Below are 20,904 nucleotides of genomic sequence, written 5' to 3'. Positions count from 1 at the left end.
GTGTTCTGAAAGTCAGGTCTATGACTAAAAGTAGTGGCCATTTTGGTTCTGAAGTGTTGTGTGGTTTGCTTTAGTGGAAATGTATGTACAGTATGACTGAAGACATGTAGTTTTAAAAGAGGAGGAAGAACTTTGATTTAGTCCAAAGTATTCAAGATCAACTTGCAATATGAAGAGAGTGCCACATATTAGATCACTTTTGATTTCAAGACTTGCCCTTTTCTTGTGTTTTTCAGCACTTAGGCTTCTTTTGTTCCACTCTCCTGTGACAGTTATGTGCATTGTGGCATCCTCTTACATAATTTGCACATTTTGTATGCCATAGCATAGCAAGCATGCATAAAGGTCTTGGAGCAATCAAACAAAATAGCCCTCCTACTTCATGGGTTAGATGATGAACTACAGTCATGTTTGGGAAGCAGAGGGCCCCTCGGACTTTGACCTTTGGTGCAGCTTCACCCAGTACTCTGTTGATAGCTACTTGGATTGTTTATGTGCTTCTCTACCCCTAAGAGAGTTCTACATACAAACCAGATATTATTCCACAACAGAGACACAAAAACATTCATCCCCATGCAAGAGGAGCAGGGGTGTTCAGCAGTTCTTGACACCCATGCCATATTTTCAGGATAGTCATTGAGGAAATGAGTTTAAATAGATCCAGTGTAAGTAAATTTGTATTTTGTGGATATTCTGAAAATACGGCATGCAGCCGGCCTTTCTGAGACTATGCAAGATATCTAATATCTAGATTTACATCTTATCCTCTGAGTTAATTTGAATCCAGGGACTCAAGAGTTGTGGATGGATAAAACTGCATTGGCTTTATTACCGAGCACCAGCACAGAACATGGTAGATCTAAACACAGCATTGTCAATACATGCATTAACGCTTCTATCCCATTTTAGCTATCACATGGTTTAAAGAAAACCGTCCAGTCACAAACACCGCTGGAGTGAGCGTTGTGAACCGAGGCCAAATCCTTCGGATTGAAAATGCTCAGATCACTGACACTGGCATCTACAAATGTTCTGCCATCAATGCAGCTGGCCAGGCAGAGCTCCTCTACAGTCTTCAGGTTTATGGTGAGTTGCAAAAAGCATGCATACGTTTTGTTTGAACATTAAAGGCCAGATGTACCAAAAGTAAATTTGCAAAAAGTGGTCACTAATTGCACACCAACTATTTGCAAAACTTTGCTGCAACCCACCCAATGCATTACGAGGTGGGTTTGAAAAATTACCTTCCAGAGAGGGTTTCAATCTGGCCCACCTCATGAACACTAATGAGGTAGATCACAAGTTGCAACTTACTCCTCGCTATAACAGGGATGGAGGCCTGCTGGGGACAGCAGACCACCATGTCTGTGATCACATTTAAATAAAGTAAACCTTTTTTATATGCAGGCTTTGTTTCTAAAGGAAAATGGGCTTCTTTTTAAGAAAAGATTCCTTTTTTTTAAGTTTGAGAGTTGGCAGGCCACTGCATACTCCCTAACACATTTTGTTTTAGCATGCACATAGGGGAAGGGGCTCGAGGGACCTCTTCCATTTGCAAATGTGTTACTACCACCTTTGAGAAGTCAGTAACTTTTCAATGGTTTGCAATCTAAATTGTGGTGGCAAACCATTAATACATTGCATTGGGAATCATAATTGGGTTGGGACACCCTCACATGCCCTTCTAATCTGCAAGTATTTGTGCATTTCTAATCCAATTATGTGAATCAATAACCACTTTCTGAATCACACAACAAGTTTAGGAATAATTAAAAGCCATTTAGGTGTAGCTTACTCTGTGATTTTGTGAATCGCAGGGTTTGCAACTGCTAAATGGCTTAGTAATTCTGGCCCTAAATTCGATACTATTTACAGGATTTTTGCTAAAACCATTGTTAGTAGAGACACATTGTTGGAGGCCTAATTGTAATATTATAAATCAAACTGAAAAAGTATCAATATGTAGGTGATGGGGTAAGTTTATAGTCTTTTGGAGGTCAGAGAGTATGGCGAATTTTTCATGGTACTAGATTAGCTACGGCCACAGTTTGCTTTGTTGGCCAGAGTATCCAGACTGTGGGGGTGATTCACATTATGGTAAAAGGAGTTTACTCCATTAGGGTGACAGAATACATTTCATCCTTGTCTGATGGGGTAACCGCCTGCCTTATTTAGAAATGACTGCCAAGCGGCGGGCATTTCGGAAGCCATGGCAGTCCCTGTTAATGCTTTTTTAAGTTTCATGCACAGCTCCGTCCATCAAACTCATATTTCTTTATTTCCAAAAAGAAAATCCTAAAATGGATTTTCTTTATGAATATTTTAAAAAAATACACCGCTCACGGTTGGAGTTATCTCCAAATGTGAGGGGAGTATTAGACAGTTTACACTGTCCTTACTGCCAGAGTTTTCCTGTCAGTGAGGGGCATTGAAAACTGACTTGCATGTCTGCCAATCTAAAGTAGGTTAGCAGACAAAGAGATCATCCTCTGAAGACCCTTACTCCGTTGGGCTGTCGTAGAATGCAACCATGGCAGAGATGGAGTAGTCTTTGCATATTTACACTAGAGGTCCACCCGCGTCTAAGTTCGGAAGGCAGTCCATCATGTAAGCGGTAAGAATACTCCATCGCCAATGCGACAGAGTATGCTTACCGACAATTTCCCCCTGTGACTTTAATTCTAATATCACCTGTGAACTGAGTTCTGAGAGAAGCTGGAGCCCCTTCCTTAATGCATTCTCTCACAATAGGATTTATATTATTGAAGACAAAACAACAAAATGCACCGTTAGAGAAAAGAGAAGTTATCTTCTAATGCTTAGGAATCTCAGTGAAGAGTTAGCTTTGGCAATGTCAAACATTGTAATGCCAGTTAAAGCAGAGCTATAGATGCTTGTACCGATTAATATCCTCTACTGGTAACCAAAAAATGGGGCAATGAGCTTGGTGCCCTCTGGCTGTAAAGTGATATACACTAAGGAATATTGCACAGCAGACAGCTCTAGATTGATTATTTAAAGTGAAATGACCAGCAGTAATCTGGGTTTTTGTAGATGGGCACAGTAGAGGAGAATAAGAAGTTTCTACCACGCTCTCTTTGCCAATGTTCCATTGGAGCGTCTTAGCTCCCGTCTCAGAAGTCTTGGTGCACCTTAGCAGATAATGAGAGGAGTGTCCACTGTTATTGAGGCTTTAATTCTGAAGTCCTCATTTTGCCATCTTTAGATGAGCACAAAATCCTGAGACGTGCAGATGAGGCAGCTGAACTGTTTTATAGGAACCCACTTACTTACATTCACCAACTTTTTTTTGTTTCCTTCAACAGTTCCTCCAACTATTTCTGGCAGCAGTGACGCAGTGGCAGTTGTGGTCAACAATCTTGTGAGACTCGAATGCGAAGCACGAGGCATCCCAGTTCCCAGCCTGACTTGGCTGAAAGATGGTCGGCCAGTGACAGGATTTTCTAATGGAGTCCAGGTACTGCGCCCACCTGACTCATTTTCAGAAATGACATGCTGCATCAGAGGGGTTTTCTGAGTCATAGATCAATCTAAAACAGTAAAAATTTACACATGTATTAATTATACATGAACTGCAAAGCATAATCCATGTAAGAGGGATCTATGAGTATAAAGGTACACATCATTCTGAATGGACATTAGACCAATGAGCATTTCCAGGGCAGTGTCAAAGGAGTGGTCAGAGAAATGCAATGCACATATGCAGAATACCTGTTGAGCAACAACTTTGTAAATATGCCAAAACATTTGCAAAGCTTTCCCCACACTTTTTTTTACCAGAAGGTCCAAAGCAGGAGAGAAAGTGCCACACATTTTGACATGGTTGATATAGATAGAGGACGCAGTTGAATCAATAAATCAGTCAATCATTGTGGGGGAGAGGGGGCCGCTACTGGTCGAAGAGCCAGGTCTTGAGGAGTCTTCTGAAGGCCAGCAGGTCCTGAGTCTGTCGTAGGCTGGTGGGGAGGGCGTTCCAGGTCTTGCCGGCGAGGTAGGAGAATGATCTGCCACCAGCGGTGGTCTTCCGGATACGGGGGACTGTGGCGAGGGCGAGGTTGGCTGAGCGGAGGTTTCGGGTGGGGGTGTGGAAGCTGAGCCGGTTGTTGAGGTATGAAGGTCCGGTGTTGTGTAGTGATTTGTGCGCGTGGATGAGGAGCTTGAAGGTGATCCTCTTGTTGATGGGGAGCCAGTGCAGGCTTCCCAGGTGGGGTGTGATGTGGCTGCGTCGGGGGACGTCGAAGATCAGTTGTGCCGAGGTATTCTGGATTCGTTGTAGTCGTCTCTGTAGCTTGGTTGTTGTTCCCGAGTAGAGGACGTTCCCGTAGTCGAGTCTGCTGGTGACGAGGGCCTGGGTGACGGTTTTTCTTGTGTCGGGAGGGATCCATTTGAAGATTCTGCAGAGCATTCGGAGGGTGTTGAAGCAGGAAGCGGAGATGGCGATGACTTGCCTGGTCATGGAGAGGGTGGAGTCGAGGATGACCCCCAGGTTGCGGGTGTGGTCTGTGGGTTCCGGGGCTGTACCTAGCGATGTGGGCCACCAGGTGTTGTCCCAGGCTGATTGGGTGGGTCCGAGGATGAGGACCTCCATTTTTTCTGAATTCAGCTTTAGTCTGCTGTCCTTCATCCAGTCGGGTACGGCCTTCATTCCTCTGTGAAGGTTGGCTTTGGCGGTGTGGGGGTCTTCTGTGAGGGATATGATCAGCTGGGTGTCGTCGGCGTAGGAGATGATGTTGAGGTTGTGTTGTCGTGCGACGTGGTCGAGCGGTGCCATTTAGATGTTGAACAGCGTTGGGCTAAGTGAGGATCCCCTGTGGGACGCCGCAGATGATCTCTGTGGTTTTCGAGCGGAAGGGTGGGAGGCGGATGCTCTGGGTTCTGCCGGAGAGGAAGGAAGTGGTCCAGGCCAGGGCCTTCTCTTGGATTCCGGCGTCGTGGAGGTGTGCTGATAGGGTGCGGTGGCAGACTGTGTTGAAGGCTGCTGATAGGTCCAGGAGGATGAGGGCGGCTGTTTCTCCTTTGTCCATCAGGATCCTGATGTCGTCAGTGGCGGCGATGAGGGCGGTCTCGGTGCTGTGGTTGCTGCGAAAACCGGATTGGGAGGGGTCCAGGATGTTGTTGTCTTCGAGGTAACGGGTTAGCTGTTTGTTGACGATCTTCTCTGTCACTATTGCCGGGAACGGGAGCAGGGAGATGGGCCGGAAGTTCTTGAGGTCCTTGGGGTCCACCTTGGGCTTCTTCAGAAGGGCGTTGATCTCGGCGTGCTTCCAGCTTTCCGGGAAGGTTGCTGTCTCGAAGGAACTGTTGATTGTTTTCCGGAGGTGAGGTGCGATGGTTGTGCTGGCTTTGTTGACGACGTGGTGAGGGCAGGGGTCGGATGGGAATCCGGAGTGGATAGAGTTCATGGTTTTGATGGTGTCTTCGTCGCTGGTGTTGGACAGGCGGTCAGGCGACTGGTACGGGTGGTGGGTGCGGGGTTGTCGGAGTTGAAGCTGTCATGGATGTCGGTGATCTTGCAGTGAAAGAAAGTGGCCAGGGAGTCACACAGGTCCTGTGATGGTGAGATGTCGTTGGTGTTGGAGCTGGGGTTGGAGAGTTATTTCACGATGCTGAAAAGCTCTTTGGTGTTGTGTGCGTTGTTGTCTAGGCGGTCCTTGAAGGCAGTCCTTTTGGCGATCCTGATGAGTTGGTGGTGTCTGCGGGTGGCACTCTTGTGGGCTGTGTGGCTGTCTGGTGTTCGGTCGTGGAGCCATTTCTTTTCCAGCTTCCGACAGGTGCTCTTGGAGATCCGGAGGTCTTCGGTGAACCAGGCGGCTTTCTTGTTGGTGTGGTTGGTTGTGGAGGTCTTGAGAGGGGCGAGGGTGTTGGCGCGGTCGTTGATCCACTGTTTGAGGTTGGTCGCGGCGGTGTCGGGTCGGTGGGGTCGGCTGGTGGTTTCAGGGCGAGGGTGGTAGTCAGTTGGTCCTCGGTGACCTTGCCCCAGCAGCGTCGTGGCAGCTGTTGGGTGCGCTGGTGTGTGGTGGGTTTCCTGAAGGTGAAGTGGACGCATCTGTGGTCGGTCCAATGGGGTTCGGTGCTGTGGTTGAAGGAGACGTCTGGGCTTGTGGAGAAGATGGTGTCCAGCGTGTGTCCAGCGGCGTGGGTGGGTGTCGTCACGAGCTGTTTGAGTCCGAGGTTGGTGAGGTTGGCAATCAGGGTTGCGGAGTTGGCGTCGTTGTTGTTCTCGAAGTGGAAGTTCAGGTCCCCGAGGAGGATGTAGTCTGTGGAGGCGAAGGCGTGGGTGCTGACGAGATCGGCGATGGTGTCGCTGAACTGTGGTCGTGGTCCGGGTGGTCTGTAGACGAGTGTTCCTCTGAGGGTGGTGTTGGGGTCGGTGTGGATCTGTGCATGTGCTCGGCGGTCGTGAGGGTGTCGTCTGTGCTGGTTGAGACTCTGAGGGTTTCCTTGTGGATGGTGGCGATTCCCCCTCCTACTCCGTTGGTGCGGTCTCTGCGGGAGATCATGTAGCCCTGTGGGATGGCTATGGCGATGTCTGGTGCTGAGGTGGCATTCAGCCAGGTCTCCGTCAAGATGCGACGTCGGGGGCGGTGGAGTCAAGGAGGTCCCAGAGTTCGATGGTGTGCTTGCGAGCGGAGCGGGTGTTAAGGAGGATGCAGTGGAGGTGGTTGGGTTCTCCGGGTGGTGGTTTAGTTGGCTGGATGCTGGTGAATCTGCAGTTCCGGCAGGTGAGGGGGCCTTGGGTGCGCTTTGGGGTGGCCCGGTAGCAGGGGTGGTCTTGTCCGGTGTTGAGTGCGTGGAGGGTGCTGTGGTCGTAGTGCAGTCTGGCGTTGCGGGGGGGCGCGGGGTCCAGGGGTTCTGGCGTTGCGGGGGGGCGCGGGGTCCAGGGGTTCTGGCGCTGGGCGCGGTCCAGGCGCGGACAGGTGCAGACGGGCTTGCCGTTGGCGGGCCAGTGGCGTGCCTGCTGCGCGGCCTCCATATGAGGGGGAGAGGGAGGGCGGAGCAGCTGGGAGGCGGGAGCGGGGTGGCGAATGGGAGCAGCAGGGAGCGGGGCCGCAGGGACACCAGCGGCCGGGAGGGTGGCGAGGGATGCCGGGGGGAGGGCGGGGAGAGGCCCGGGGCACTGCGGGGCACTGGGGGCACGGAAGGGGAAGGGGCACAATCAAGTCACAGAGTGAGAAGGCAAAAGTACAAACAATCAAGCACAGAGTACAAAAAACGGCAAGGACGCAGTTATAGACAATAGAGATGGACACAAACCAAGGCGGAACCAGGAGGCACACGCCGCACTAGGCAGCGGCAGGGGCAGGCGACAAGGGGCACAAGAGCAGCGTCACAGGAGGACCGTGCGGCGGCTGGGGGCGACCTGTCTGAGAACAGGGTCAAAGGTTTGTGGAAATATTTTTATAATGAAGGAAATAATGACAGTGAAAAAAAAATATTACTGACTTAGTAACCAATGGTTGAATTCCTGAACAAGGTGTATGGAGCGTGCACCAATATAAGATGTAGTAGAATTCAGCAATCTAAGTAAATGCCATGAATATTGAGATCTTCAATGTGCGATGCAGAGGTTTGCACATGAGTTTACACTTCTTTTCTGTACCTTTGTGGATCATCCCATTTTCATATTTTCATACTCCATCACCAGCTATGCAGCGCACACTTGAATCATATGTATCTAAGCTGTCTATTGATGCTTTATGTATATGGTAAGTAACGTAACATGGCATAATATCACTGAGGGAATGAAAATGAATAAAAGATCTGCTGATTGTTCTCATCAAATATCTGGCGATCAGCGGCAGACAAGGAGCTCCTGCATTGGCAAATTAGAGACTAAATACTACAGGAAGGAAAACAAGACAATACGCCTTATCAGCATACGCCTCCAGGATCTGGAACATCCTCTCCAGCATCAGAACAGCACCTCCTTCCACTACCTTTGTCTCTGTTCTCTATGACCTCGACCTATAGGTATCTCCACTGAGGCTTGATTCATGTACAGTGCTGTTTCTAGCCAGATAGGTTCACACAATAGAAATACCAAAAGATACATACATACATAGTTGTCCCATTACCAGATGAGGGTTCCACATTTCAATGAGGTTGCCTTGGGATGAGAAATAGAAGGCATTATTAAGGAACGCCATGCAAAACTATCAAAGGGAAACTTCCAGGAACTTAGATAAAGGACATTTCCCTTGATCATCCCATTCAGGAGGAATCATTATGGTATGGCTTAAACTGCCAATTCATAGAATCTATCTAGTGGGTGTTAATGTTCTGTTCTGTTAGTGGTTATTTGTTGTTAGGTAATGTTTATTTGTAGAGCGAATGTCCCACCAGGAGGGTATCCTGGTGCTGAAGTAGGAGCAATATGGGCCGAGCTAGGGCTGGGACTAGATAAAGTCTCAGGTCTTCGGTTTCTTGCAGAATTCACACACTGAGGAGGCAGCTCTGACATGCAGAAGCAGGTCATTCGATGCTTTAGGAGCAGATTAGAAGAGGCCACAACTACTGTATCTGGTTCTGCATATACAGGGGGGGGGGGTGCCAGTAGGACTCTGGGTAAGTGGAGGTGTCTGGTAGGTTGGCGGAAGTTTATTTGTATGGTGTTAATGCCACCTGATGCCTGCACACAAGCCCTGCTCACAAGCCCTGCTGCAGGAAACAGAGAATGAAAAAGAAAAATTTGACGAGCAAGCAGAGCAGGAAAAGAAAGAAAAGTTTGGTTGATTAGCTTGCTGTGCTTTTACACTTAAGGATCACATTCTTATGTGATACTAGTGTGCCTTTAAGGCCGTTTTTTTGTACAAATGGGTTCCTTCCATTTTGCCTGCCAAGATGTTTCTTTTTGATCACCCAGCTTAAAGAATTGGCAAAGATAAACAAAGAGGCAGGAGTTGCTTGTATAATATGCGCTGCTATGGCGAGGGAGCGCTCATATTAGCCTGCCAGGAACTGTTTTGCATTATTTGCTGCTTCAGTTGCCCCAAGAAGGGGCATTGCCACCACCCCACATACTTATGAAATGTTGTGAGCAGCTACAGGATGCAGAGCAGTCCGCAGTCCTGAGTTGAGTTTTGAGAGAAGCTGGAGCTCCTTCATTGGTGCATTCTCTCTCAATAGGATTTATATTATTGAAGACAAATCAACAACATGCACCATTTGAGAGCACGTGAAGAGAGAAGGAAAAGAGAAGGTATCTTCAAATGCTTAGGAATCTCAGTGAAGACTTGGCTTTGGCAGTGTTTAATATTTTGATGCAGGTAAAGCAGAGCTACAGACCGATCAATATCCTCTACCGGTGATCATAAATGGGCCAATGAGCTCAGTGTCTTCTGGCACTAAAGTGATATACATTAAGGAATATGGAACAGCAGATAGCTGTAGATTGGTCTACATAACAATGACAACTTTCATTGCAAATTGATTATCTTTAGGGGTTTGGGGTGGATTCTCACAAAGCAGAATTAAGCTTTACAAGACTATTTAAACTGAAATGACCAGCAGGTACCCCCTTCGTATTGAATTGCAAATTATTGCATTGTCTCCCAGGACACAGGATACATGATGGAGGAGACTTTTATACATTATTGTAAGTTTTTGCTTTACAATTCCTGCTCTGGGGAGAAGCTTTTTCTCTACCGCTTCAAACTGCAGAGACAACTAGTGGCTGGTCCTATGGCCACATTTTATACGGCCTAATGAGTATGACTAGATACTTTTGCCACATATTATATTGATTTGTAGTGCATTATTCAATGTTCTTTATTTACAAATGATGAATCATGAATCTTGCAATGGCTAATTACACCTGACAACTGAGTTCCTTGGTTTTAATGGCAATATTCCTAATATGCTTACTGTGATTATATAGTGCTCTGGTTTACCCCGAACAATACCAATAGCCTTGCCCTATATATTAACGTGGTGACCTCTTGACATAGCTAATACGCTTGTCTTATATTTTAATGTGGTGACCCCTTGACAAAGCCAACAGGTTTGCTTTATTTAAAATGACATCCTCTGGTAAAGTGACTTTCATCTGATATAGGTGGGGATATTGTGATTATGTGGTTTTAATGAAACTGGCTTTTGCAGGTTTACCTTCCACTTTTACCCCCATCTTGGCTACTGGGTACTGGTATAATGGATCTGGAATGTCCTTTCCCTGCTAAACCCGATTCAGTGTATGTGCTCTGACCCCTTAAAATGGTGTATGTTTAATTGGCTTGTCCCCAGTTGGCATAGACCAACTTACTTGTAAGTCCTAGTATATTGTACTAGGGGGAAGTAGGACCTGTAAGTTGAGGTGTCCCTTGTGGACTGCATCACTGTTTGTGCCACCACGAGTACGACAACTCGACTTTGCCATTTAGAAACCCAAAACTCCCTTTTTAAGGAATGTAAGTCACCCCTAAGGTAGAACTAATGAGCCGTAAGGCAGGGCGTTGTGTGTTAAAAGGGGGAACATGTAATTTTGTATGTTTCAGCAGTAAAACCCCTAAATTGTTGTTTTTACTGTGGATAGGATAGGAGCCCCATTGGCAAGTACATAGTTGGACTCTGAAATCTCAGCCCTGCTAACATCTAAATGTGACTATTAAAGTTGGTACTGTAAGGTTATCAAAAGAGTCAGGGCCAGATGTAGGTATCCAAATACCGGTCGGTAACGGCCGAAAATCGGTGTTTTCGTCCGTTACCGACCGGTATTTGGATACTGAGATGTAGGGCATTTAAAAATACAGATTCTGTAATTTTACCGAATCGGTAATTTTACCGAATCGGTAAATTTACCGAATCGGTAAAATTGCCGAATCTGTATTTTGAAATGTAGGTAGCACTGTAAACAGTGCTACAGGGCTTTAAGGATTCGTTATTTACCACCAACTATTAGTTGGTGGTAAATAACGAATTCATATGTAAATGCAAATATTTGCATTTACACCTGTGCCATGTGACAGACATACATGCCCTTAGGGCATGTATGTGTGCCACATGGCACACAAGCACTAATCAGGGGTGCAACAGGGTGTCAAAGTGACACCCTGGCACCCTTGACTTTTTCCGTATTTACCGAATCGGTAATTACCGATTCGGTAATTGACATTCATTCCTATGGGCCTCCAGGCCATAGGAATGAATGGCAAATACCGAATCGGTAATTACCGATTCGTAAATACCGAATCTTACCGATTTGGAATTTTTTACCGAATTATTATCTACATCCCAAATACCGATTCTGAAATACCGAATCTGTAAAATTCGGTATTTTAGAATTGGTATTTTCGGATTACCTACATCTATCCCTCAGTGCTTTAAATCCGATTTAGTGATTAAACCTAATTTAATGTCACTGTGGGCAAAATGCAACTTTAAAAGTTGCCACTCTAATTGCCTAATGTTTCCGGTGCCCGTTTACTGTTGTACACAGGTTCTGTCCTGCAGACAGCTTTCTGCCCTCCTGGGGAGACGTGCTAATGACTTCCAGGAAAGGACTTAATAGAAGCCTACACTGGAGAGAGGTATTACCTCCCTCCTGCAGGAAGCCACACTGGTTTTGCCCCAAAAGGTGAGCTTCAGAGGAGAAGGTCAAATGGGTAACACTTGAAAGAAGGGCTGCTCCATTGTGTAGGGAGGCATGCTGCCACTAGAGATAGGGAAGGAGGAACCAGTTGTCAAACTGGTTTCTCAGGGCATTAAGGCCTGTTGGGCCACACCTCGGGGTTGAGCTAGAGAGCTGTGGACGTTGAAAGAGGGGTTCTGCCATGTGGAGTGGACAAAATGGTGCATCCTGGGATAGCCAGATGTCACGCTTCCCAAGAAGTGGTAATCAGGAGGTAGGGAACCTAGTAGCCATTGAATACTGACCATGTCTATCTTGAGGGCACTTTTTGAGCATAAAAAGGGCACCCCTGGCCCCCAGATCTCAGACTGAACTGGAAAAAGGACCAAAGAAGCACTGTCCTGATGTACTGTGAAGCAGCACTGGCATGGACTGCATCTGCTGACCCTGGTGGTAGCAAAGGAGAAGGGACTTATCCTGATGTGTCCTGCTCAGGGAGTCATCATCTGTGGAGCCCGGCCGAAGAAAGACAAGTTGGCTGACCTCCTCACAGGGCCACAACATCTGAGAAGCCTGCAGTGGCAAGTTGGTAGGCCAGAATCTTCACATAGCTGCCAACCACCAGCCTGCAGCACCAAATACTAGGACCCAATGCTCAAAGTTGAAACCAAGTTAGCTGAACCTGGGTATGTCATCGGAGTGCAAATTGGTGACCCAGAAGACAAGTTATCACCTAGGGAAGGATTTGGCTGCGACCACTATACCATGATCACAATACTGGTCGACTGGTAGCCCAGTGGTGACTGGACTTCTACAAGGACCACGAGGACTTTGAGGGATGTCGACACTGTGACCAGGTACGCCTCAACCTCTTTGTGGACTGAGGAGTAGCCGTAAGAAGACCCCCGTTGATTGCATCTCATCCACAGCATACTTGAGCATCTTCAGCATCATATATCCCTTGCATCAGGACCACATCATAGGAAACCATAACAAAGGACATAAGTGCCTGGAACTGATTGAAGACTGTTGCACCTGCTGAGGTAACTGCTTCTAAGTACCTTGCTGATCCACTGACTGGCTCCCTGGAGTTGTTCACCCAACATAACTCTAACGGATCGCAATGCAACTAGGCAAAGCTTTTGCTCGAAAAGTTTCTAAGTGTCAAATTTGTTGAATTTGCCAGCACTTGTTCACGATTGAGGGTACTGTTTTGATTTACTAAATCTTGCAAGTTATATCTCCTATCGCTCTAGTGGATCTTTTTCATTGTGGTGTCTAAAAATACATAAAATACAGCCTATTTTAGTAAACTGGTGTCCAATTTCTTGTGTGTCTCGTGTATTTCTCGTTCAATTGTTTCAGTGACGTGTGAATGCTTTACACTTTTTTCTTTGGGTAAGCCTTTTTTGCTCAGAGCACAGCTACCCAGGGCTGAGCTGAAGGTTTGAAAAACGAAACCCACTGATCCTAAAGGGGAGGGCAAGTGTATTACACAGTGAGGTCTCACAACCACACCTTATAATACACCCCATTTGCTCGCTTATAACAGACTGGACAATAATTTATTGAGTGTTGTGGTTCCGTGCCAGTGGATGGAGATTACTTAGCCCACACCACATCCTCTGTGTAGGCTTTTGACTTCTCTTATTCCATACCCTGAGAGATTCAAGTGCTACCTTCGGGTTCTTGGTTCCCACAAAGTAGACAATTGTGAGCTATTTCTTCTGCAGGACTCATATCCTGCACAACTAATAACCCAATTACATACATGGCTGATGAATAGGGATTTGCCCATGCTTACGAGGGGACTGAGATGCAGGAAAGTGAGTGCTTAATTGTGTAGATGATTGCAAATGGGTGGTATGGGGCCAGCACATTTTTGTGTACAGGGACCTATTTTTTATCCTCAGAATCTGACTACGAACAAAAAAGAGGAAGATGGAAAAGGGAGACAGAAAAGGAAGAGAAAACACGGATGAAAAAGAATGTTTATAAATGAGATAAAGAGAAAGGAAGTGTTCCGTGGTTGAAGAAAGATAATTGAAGTGGAATAAAGACTAGATAGCATTGGCATTCAGCAACAGCGGCGGCTGGTGCAGGCAAGCAGGGTGAGACGGGGCAGGGGAAGTCGGCAGACGACAGAATAGGGAAAAATAAATAATCCTATTCTGTCGTCTGTCAACTCCCCCTGAGCCTGCTGCCCCGCCGCCCTGCCGCCGCACCGCCACACTGTGCTTAGCTGCACTGGCCGCCACTGTAGCAGTGATGGCAGTGAGCATCTAAGAAAACTATGGGGCCCCTGCACTTAGTTTCTTTTTTTAAACAAGTTAAACAGTAATATCTGGGAAATTAACAAAACAATACTGATACATGTTTTGTGGCACGCACAATCATAACACGTCTTCATTATTGTTCTTAGGGACAAATTTTAGATGCTAAAAGAGGTTTGTCAATACTTCTGTATAGCTAGACACTAATACCACAAGGCAGAATTAGTCACTTTGCCACAAATTATAAACCTTTCAGAGATAAACAACCTGCTGCAAAATGAAGTTCTTCAAAGAAAAGCATCCAGATATTTTTAATGATTGCGTCATAAAAATATGTCCACAATTCCTCTAGACCACAAGTACTGGCAATCTATGCTCAACTGTAAATTAAATAGCAATACAGCGTATCTCCAGTAGAGTTGCACTGCCTCTGTGATGTACAAAAGTCTGGTGAGTCAACATTAACTTTTATTTTGATTTTTTTTAGATTCTTTCAGGTGGGCGAGTACTGACCCTTACCAGTGCCCAGATCAGTGACACGGGAAAGTACACCTGTGTAGCTGTGAATGCTGCTGGGGAGAAGCAGAGGGATATTGACCTCAGAGTTTATGGTGAGAATATTTGTATGGTTCGCAAAAGATCTGAATCTAAAGGTTATCCTACTGGCCCTCTGATCTTGACAGGGCGTCTTTAGATGCTATGACAATTGTTTAGAAAAACTTGTTTTAGAATTGATCAGAGAAAAACATGCACATTCCTGTGTTTTCTGTTTCAAGTGTTTCCACTGTGTGAATAAGCTATAAAACACCTGACCTTACTGTCTTTGGAATGGTAGTTTGTAAGGCATTCAGTTGCCATTATTATGTTATATATCTCTCTCTATATCTATATATGTGTGTGTATATATATATTTATATATATGAAAACCAAATCCTGGATTGAATAAAGCGAACTCCTTCACCAGGAACGGACCACCACAAAAGGTTTTTGAATTCAGTGCAGTTTATTGAAGCCTTCTCACAACATGACGCGTTTCAGCCGGGTTGCCCCGGCCTTGATCACATGACGTGCCAGGAAAAAACACCACCCATAAATACTATGAGACATTTTAGAACCCTCCCATTTTTAGCATGGAAAGAGTAAATAGACTAAAGTCATTTTGAAAGTGCATAGTGCAAACATACACATTCAAGTCCTAATTCATATCAAAAACTATAGTTCAACAATTAAAATTGTACAATGTTAAACATATTTTAAACATTTATAAAAATATTTTAAAAAAGGGGGATTTATAATATTATTTCATTATAATCGAAGAAAATCCGGGGCAAGTGCCCAAATCCTATTTCATTGAAAGGACTACCCAGAGTGTGTTGCATAACTTACACAGTATAAAATGCTCATAGTAAATATACCCAATGTGCAAATAGTGAAATGTAGCTGAATTAACAGCCATACATTAATAAAACAAATTACATTTAAAAAAGAGTGTGCGGATGCAAGTATCATCAAGCAAACTTTGCAGAACATAGGGAAAGATAAAGTTTTCAGCTTATCTCTGATAACATGGGTTCTTATTTAACAATCAAAAAGCTCAAATCTTAATAGTGTACAAGTAAATATATGAATAAAACTAGGCAATTTTAGTGGAATCATTATTGAGTACATTACAATTCATCAAGTATTTACAATGGATTAGTAACCCTCTGCCAGAAAGTCCATCAGTAAAACTAGAACAAGCTAGAAAAACCAATAAAATATCACAGAATAAAAGGTTTCATTAAAAATCCATTATTTTCAATAAATATAATACCCATAATTTAAAACCTAAATTCATATATATACACACAACTTATATTTAAAGACCACAGTTAATAATAAATAGACATTTCATAATTGTAGATCAGAATAAGATTTTCAAGAAAGAGGATAGATACCTGATACTAAGCCTAATATCAAATAAACATTTATCTAGACAGAAACAACACTATATGTATGTTATAAGAAGTGGACCAAATCCTCCCCTGTGTTTAGACCATTGGGTATTTTGGTGTTAAGTCTAACTATGTATTGACTCTCTAACTGGCGAAGTTTCTTCTCTCTATCTCCACCACGTATTGATTTAGGAACAGAGTCGATTACATAGTACTTCAAATCCTCCAATTTATTCTGATGCCCTAGTTTGAAATGACGGGCAACCGGATAAGATGGATCAGAATTCACGATTGCCCGCAAGTGCTGGAGGATCCTATTGAACACAGGGAGTTTGGTACTGCCGACATAAGAGAGACGACACGAACATTCCAAAACATATACCGCACAATCAGTTTTGCACGTATAATAACCGTTTATTTTGTTGGGCATGTCTGAAAAAAGATCCACAAAAGAATGTTTGTTGATTCCAAACTTACAGGCCCGACAAGAAAAGCATTTTACAAAACCCCTTTTGTCGGTCAACCAATTTCTTTTGTCAATCACCTCAGGGCTACCTTTAACTAAAGCATCTCTCATTGACGGGGCTCTTCTAAAAGTAATAGTGGGCTGATTTAAAAGTTCCGGGGACAAAGTAATATCAGTGTGTAAGAGTGGGCCAATGTCTGCTAACAATTTTCCTAATGGCCTGCTCCTGACTACTTGAATCAAATAATATTCTTATACCATTCATAGAGGCATTAAATAGCGGCGCAAGGGGTTGCTGTGTTACGTCAGTTACCAAATTTACACCTTTATGCATATGGTTCCTAAATGTATCAACAATGACATGAAACAATAGTGATTTAAGTAAAAATCGATCATTCATTTATTGCAAAACAGATTAAAAATAAACAGTGACATGTACAGGGTAGATGCCCAATTTATCATAAGGTTTTTAAACAAAAACATACATCATATTAAAAGATTGCTATTATAACATTATACCATCAACTTTACAGTAAAACATTTTTTTTAAAAAGACATTTGTCATGGGAACGAAAAAGTGTCGACGCGGCGTTTCGGTGCCTCTTTATTCTGCACCTTCTTCAAGGACTCGTTCGCAGTTCAATTATTAATCTAAAAAACATGTAGTGATACATAACATTAGGCCCATGATTTCGTACATTTGCACATAGATAGTGATAACATTTTTAAGTCTATCCTGATATTTGGTAACCGTGAACACTATAACAACTACCCTTCAATTCCTCAGCATTCAATTATTTGGAGAATGACGGGGATGGGGAGATAAACAAATTCTATAGGGGGGTCTAGTTCTTGCTACATAGACGCCTCATGTTCTACTATTTACTATTTTTTAGTAGAAAAATTGACGGACTAGGTTATCCTTTTAATCTTGACCTACTCCTTGTTTATTTAACTTACCCAGGTTCAATATTCCTGGTCGTATTTCTTGTAATGTGGCTGAGCACGTTTTTCATATGCTCGCTCTGTTCATCCTTTTTTTTCCTGAAAGGAATTGTGCCATATATCATATCAGATAACTATGTTGTACCAGATTATGTTTATCAGTTCTAGGATTTTATTTAAATTTTCACCTTGTCCAAGCACCTTTGATGGGGCGGCGCTTGTTTTAAAAGAATGGTGGGGGACACGGTTCAGTCCTGTTAGAGGGATATATTTAAGTTACAACGTTGGTTTTCTGGTAGGTTAGCTACAGCATTCTCTTTGTTGCCTTCTAGGGGCTGCGTCATTACCAAGGCAAAATTACATGTCTTACCGGTCCACCTTTTCTTTATCGTATGTGAGGATAGGAGGACGCCTCTGGGAGCTACCTTCTGTTGATTTCGTCAATCACTTGCTCTGCGGAGTAATTTTTTCTTATTACCGCTCTTGCTAAGTTTGATATGAAACTGAATACATTTTTAGGAAAGAGTTATTACCTGTATGATTAAAACGAAATGACTTGTATTTATTTCCTTCTCCTCATGGATTCATCTTGGTGGGGCTTTTTTTTAAAACATTAGCGGTCCACACTAAGTGAGGGAATGAAATATACTAACATGAATATATATTATAATATTTACTCCTTTTTACTTCCTTTAAGTTTTACTTTACTCAGTGTAAGCCTATCTATACTTAGTTAAATTCTTAAGATGTACCTATGTCTCGCTAGAGAGACGAGGGTACAAGCGAACTTTCTCACTCACTCACCTATTAATGGTAGCTGAACTGCACGGCGTCCTCCTCCTTCCCTGGTTCGGTTGGAATGAAGTCTTACCTCTCTATACCTTCATATTTATACTCCCATTAATTGGGTCATCGCTGTCACCTGTGTTTCATTACTGCCCCAATTGCGTCAGGTAGATGATTTTGGTAAGGTACACTCGTCGCCATCTTATAGTGTGTATCTTATTACAGATACACTCTCTGTAATTTTCCTTGATTAACTATCTGAGTGGTCTCAGTATATTCATCTTTTCAATTATGTTGTCCTAATATTTCTTCGTTAATCGTGGGTGTATAAACGTAAAACGGAAAAACAGAAAAAAAAAAAAGGAAAACATTTTTAAATCTATTTTACTTTTTCGAGGATTCTGTGGCCTTCGCATATTCACAATATTTAAGACCGCGGCAGCTCCCTCTTTTATACAGTTCTTCAATTTGTGACCAGGTGGAGGACTACAATATTAACGATGTTTTGCGAGCTGAATCTCTTTTTGGCTGCCATTTTGGAGAGGGAAAGTTTAAGAACCATGTTTCATTAGGTGATACTTTTTATTTTGGACTTACTCAAATATAGTTCCAAGTCCTTTATTTCCCACTATATGATTTCTTGCCACTCTTGCGTGTTAGGCGCTCTGAGTATAGTTATTTACTACTCTCCCCGTGATATGTTGTTTATACGGCGGCCATCTTGGATCGGGAAAAACTTCTTTTTGCACAGACCAATGTGTAAGTTACACTAAACTACCTTTAATGTATCATTTACATCATATCTGGTCATTAGTAGATATCGGTATTGGTTATCTAGTCACAAATATCATGATTAATAGGAAGAACATCAAATTCTTCGAGTTTATAAAATTAATTACTAAAAAAATTTTTGCTAAAAAAACTTAATTACTACAAAAAGGAACTATGTGTAAATGATTATTTGTATTAGTGTTTGTGGTTTCATCTATAGGGGTGTATGATAACATTAGAAGGGGCATTGCTTTGCTTCTTCATTCATTTGTGTCTTCATGTGTTGTCTATCTATGCAGTTACTCTAACTACCCTTCTTTTCCGACAGGTCATGACTGCTGAAACCTATTTACAAGATTCTTTCCCACTCTTCTCTGTTGTTCAACCCTGTTTTATAGCTGTTGAACTTTGACATATAGAACTGTTCCCTTAGTTTACGTTTCCTGGTTATATCTCCCCCTCTTTTGTTTATGGTTGTTGCTTCTAGGACACACCACCTTAGATCTTCCACTTTGTGGTTCTGTTCTAACCAGTGCATTACTAAGGGTGCAGTAGTTTTCTTTGTACGGATTGCTGATCTGTGTTCATTTATCCTCAGTCTGATTTCTCGTTGTGTTTCCCCTATGTACACTTTCTCACACGGGCATTTTATCATATATATGACATTTTGCGTCTTACAGTTGAACAGAGATTTATGTGTATGAGTTATTTTACCACATTTCATACTAGTGCCTGTCATTATTAGAGGACAATTTGTGCAGTTACCACAGGCGACATTTCCACTAGGTTTCGAGCCATCTATAGTCCTCATCATGTTTCTGTTATTTCTGTTTGGATATGTTTGTACAAGGCAATTTCTCACTGTTCTATTTCTCCTGAAGGCAAATATTGGCTTGGGCATAGGTACTTCTCCTGAGTCATTGATTAGTTTCCAATTGCTGTTAATGCAATTTTTAATTTTATTGGATATACAGGAAAAATTGGATACAAATACAATGGGTTTTGTTGTTCTATCCTGATTTGTTTTTTGTTCAAAGAGACTCTCCCTGTTATAATATTTAGCCCGCTTGTAGGCTTTTCTCACCATCGATCTCGGGTATCCTCTCTCTAAAAATTTATTGACCATGATGCCCGCGTGTTTATCATATTCCCTTTTAGTGGTACAGTTACGTCGTATTCTGAGGAATTGACCAAATGGTATATTGTTCTTTTGGGTCGCAGGGTGATGGCTATTAAAGTGGAGCATCGTGTTTCGGTCAGAGGGCTTAGTATATAACTCCACTGCAAGAGTGCCTTCCACATTTTTTATTTTTATATCCAGAAAGTTGCACATCTCATTACTGTATGCGGAGGTGAATTTTAGGTTTTCGTCCCCTAAGTTAAGCCACATGATAAACTCATTCAGATCTTCTTCACTACCATCCCAAATGAAAAATATATCGTCTATAAACCTAGACCATCCTGATATATTTTCGTAGAAGGGTGCTAATGTATTAAAAATATGTTTCTGCTCAAAGTCCGCTACGTATAGACATGCCAGCCTGGGTGCACAGGTGGCCCCCATGCTGGTGCCCTTAGTTTGTTTATACATGGTTTCTTTGCATAGAAAGATGTTATTTTTCAAGATCAATTCCAAGCATTCTATCATAAATATAGAGTGCTCAGATAGGTCTTCCCCTTCTTTGGCTAGCATCTTTTTGATCACTTTGATGGTGTCATTTTGTGGAATGTTGGTATACAGTGCTTCTATATCAAGCGTAACCAACCATTGTGTACATGAGTTGAATTCAATACCCTCCACTTTCCTAATCATATCTGTGGTGTCTTTTATATATGTCGGTTGTTCCGTCACCAGAGGTTGGATAAACTTATCCACATATTTGCTTAAGGGCTCCGTTAGTGAATTGAGACTTGAAACTATTGGACGCATAGGTGGGTCATTAATATCTTTATGCACTTTAGGTAGTCCATATATTGCTGGGATTGTGGGTGTCTCGTTATGGAGGAAATTAAATTCCTCTTGGTTGATGACCCCGTCTTCCTTGGCTAATAGAAGTAAATTCTTAATCCGTTTACCTAAATCTTGCCATTCTTGTATGTTGGATTTAACATAATGCTTTGGGTTGTCAAGAAGAAGATTCA

At 43.3% G+C, this 20,904-nt stretch overlaps 1 protein-coding gene across 1 annotated transcript in view; it reads left to right on the top strand.

Moving 5' to 3' along the window:
* HMCN1 (hemicentin 1) overlaps positions 1-20,904 on the top strand; it is a 1,257,483-nt gene that overhangs the window by 635,364 nt on the left and 601,215 nt on the right. The window contains exons 38-40 of the mRNA XM_078642741.1: positions 910-1,086; positions 3,327-3,478; positions 14,348-14,471. Coding sequence (XP_078498867.1) covers positions 910-1,086; positions 3,327-3,478; positions 14,348-14,471 — 453 coding nt within the window. The remainder of the gene's footprint in view (positions 1-909; positions 1,087-3,326; positions 3,479-14,347; positions 14,472-20,904) is intronic.

Source organism: Lissotriton helveticus, chromosome 1_1 (genome assembly GCF_964261635.1).
Source record: "Lissotriton helveticus chromosome 1_1, aLisHel1.1, whole genome shotgun sequence".
Classification (NCBI taxonomy): Eukaryota; Metazoa; Chordata; class Amphibia; order Caudata; family Salamandridae; genus Lissotriton; species Lissotriton helveticus.
The sequence above is the reverse complement of the archived record's forward strand: the minus strand, read 5'-3'. Positions and strand labels throughout refer to the sequence as shown.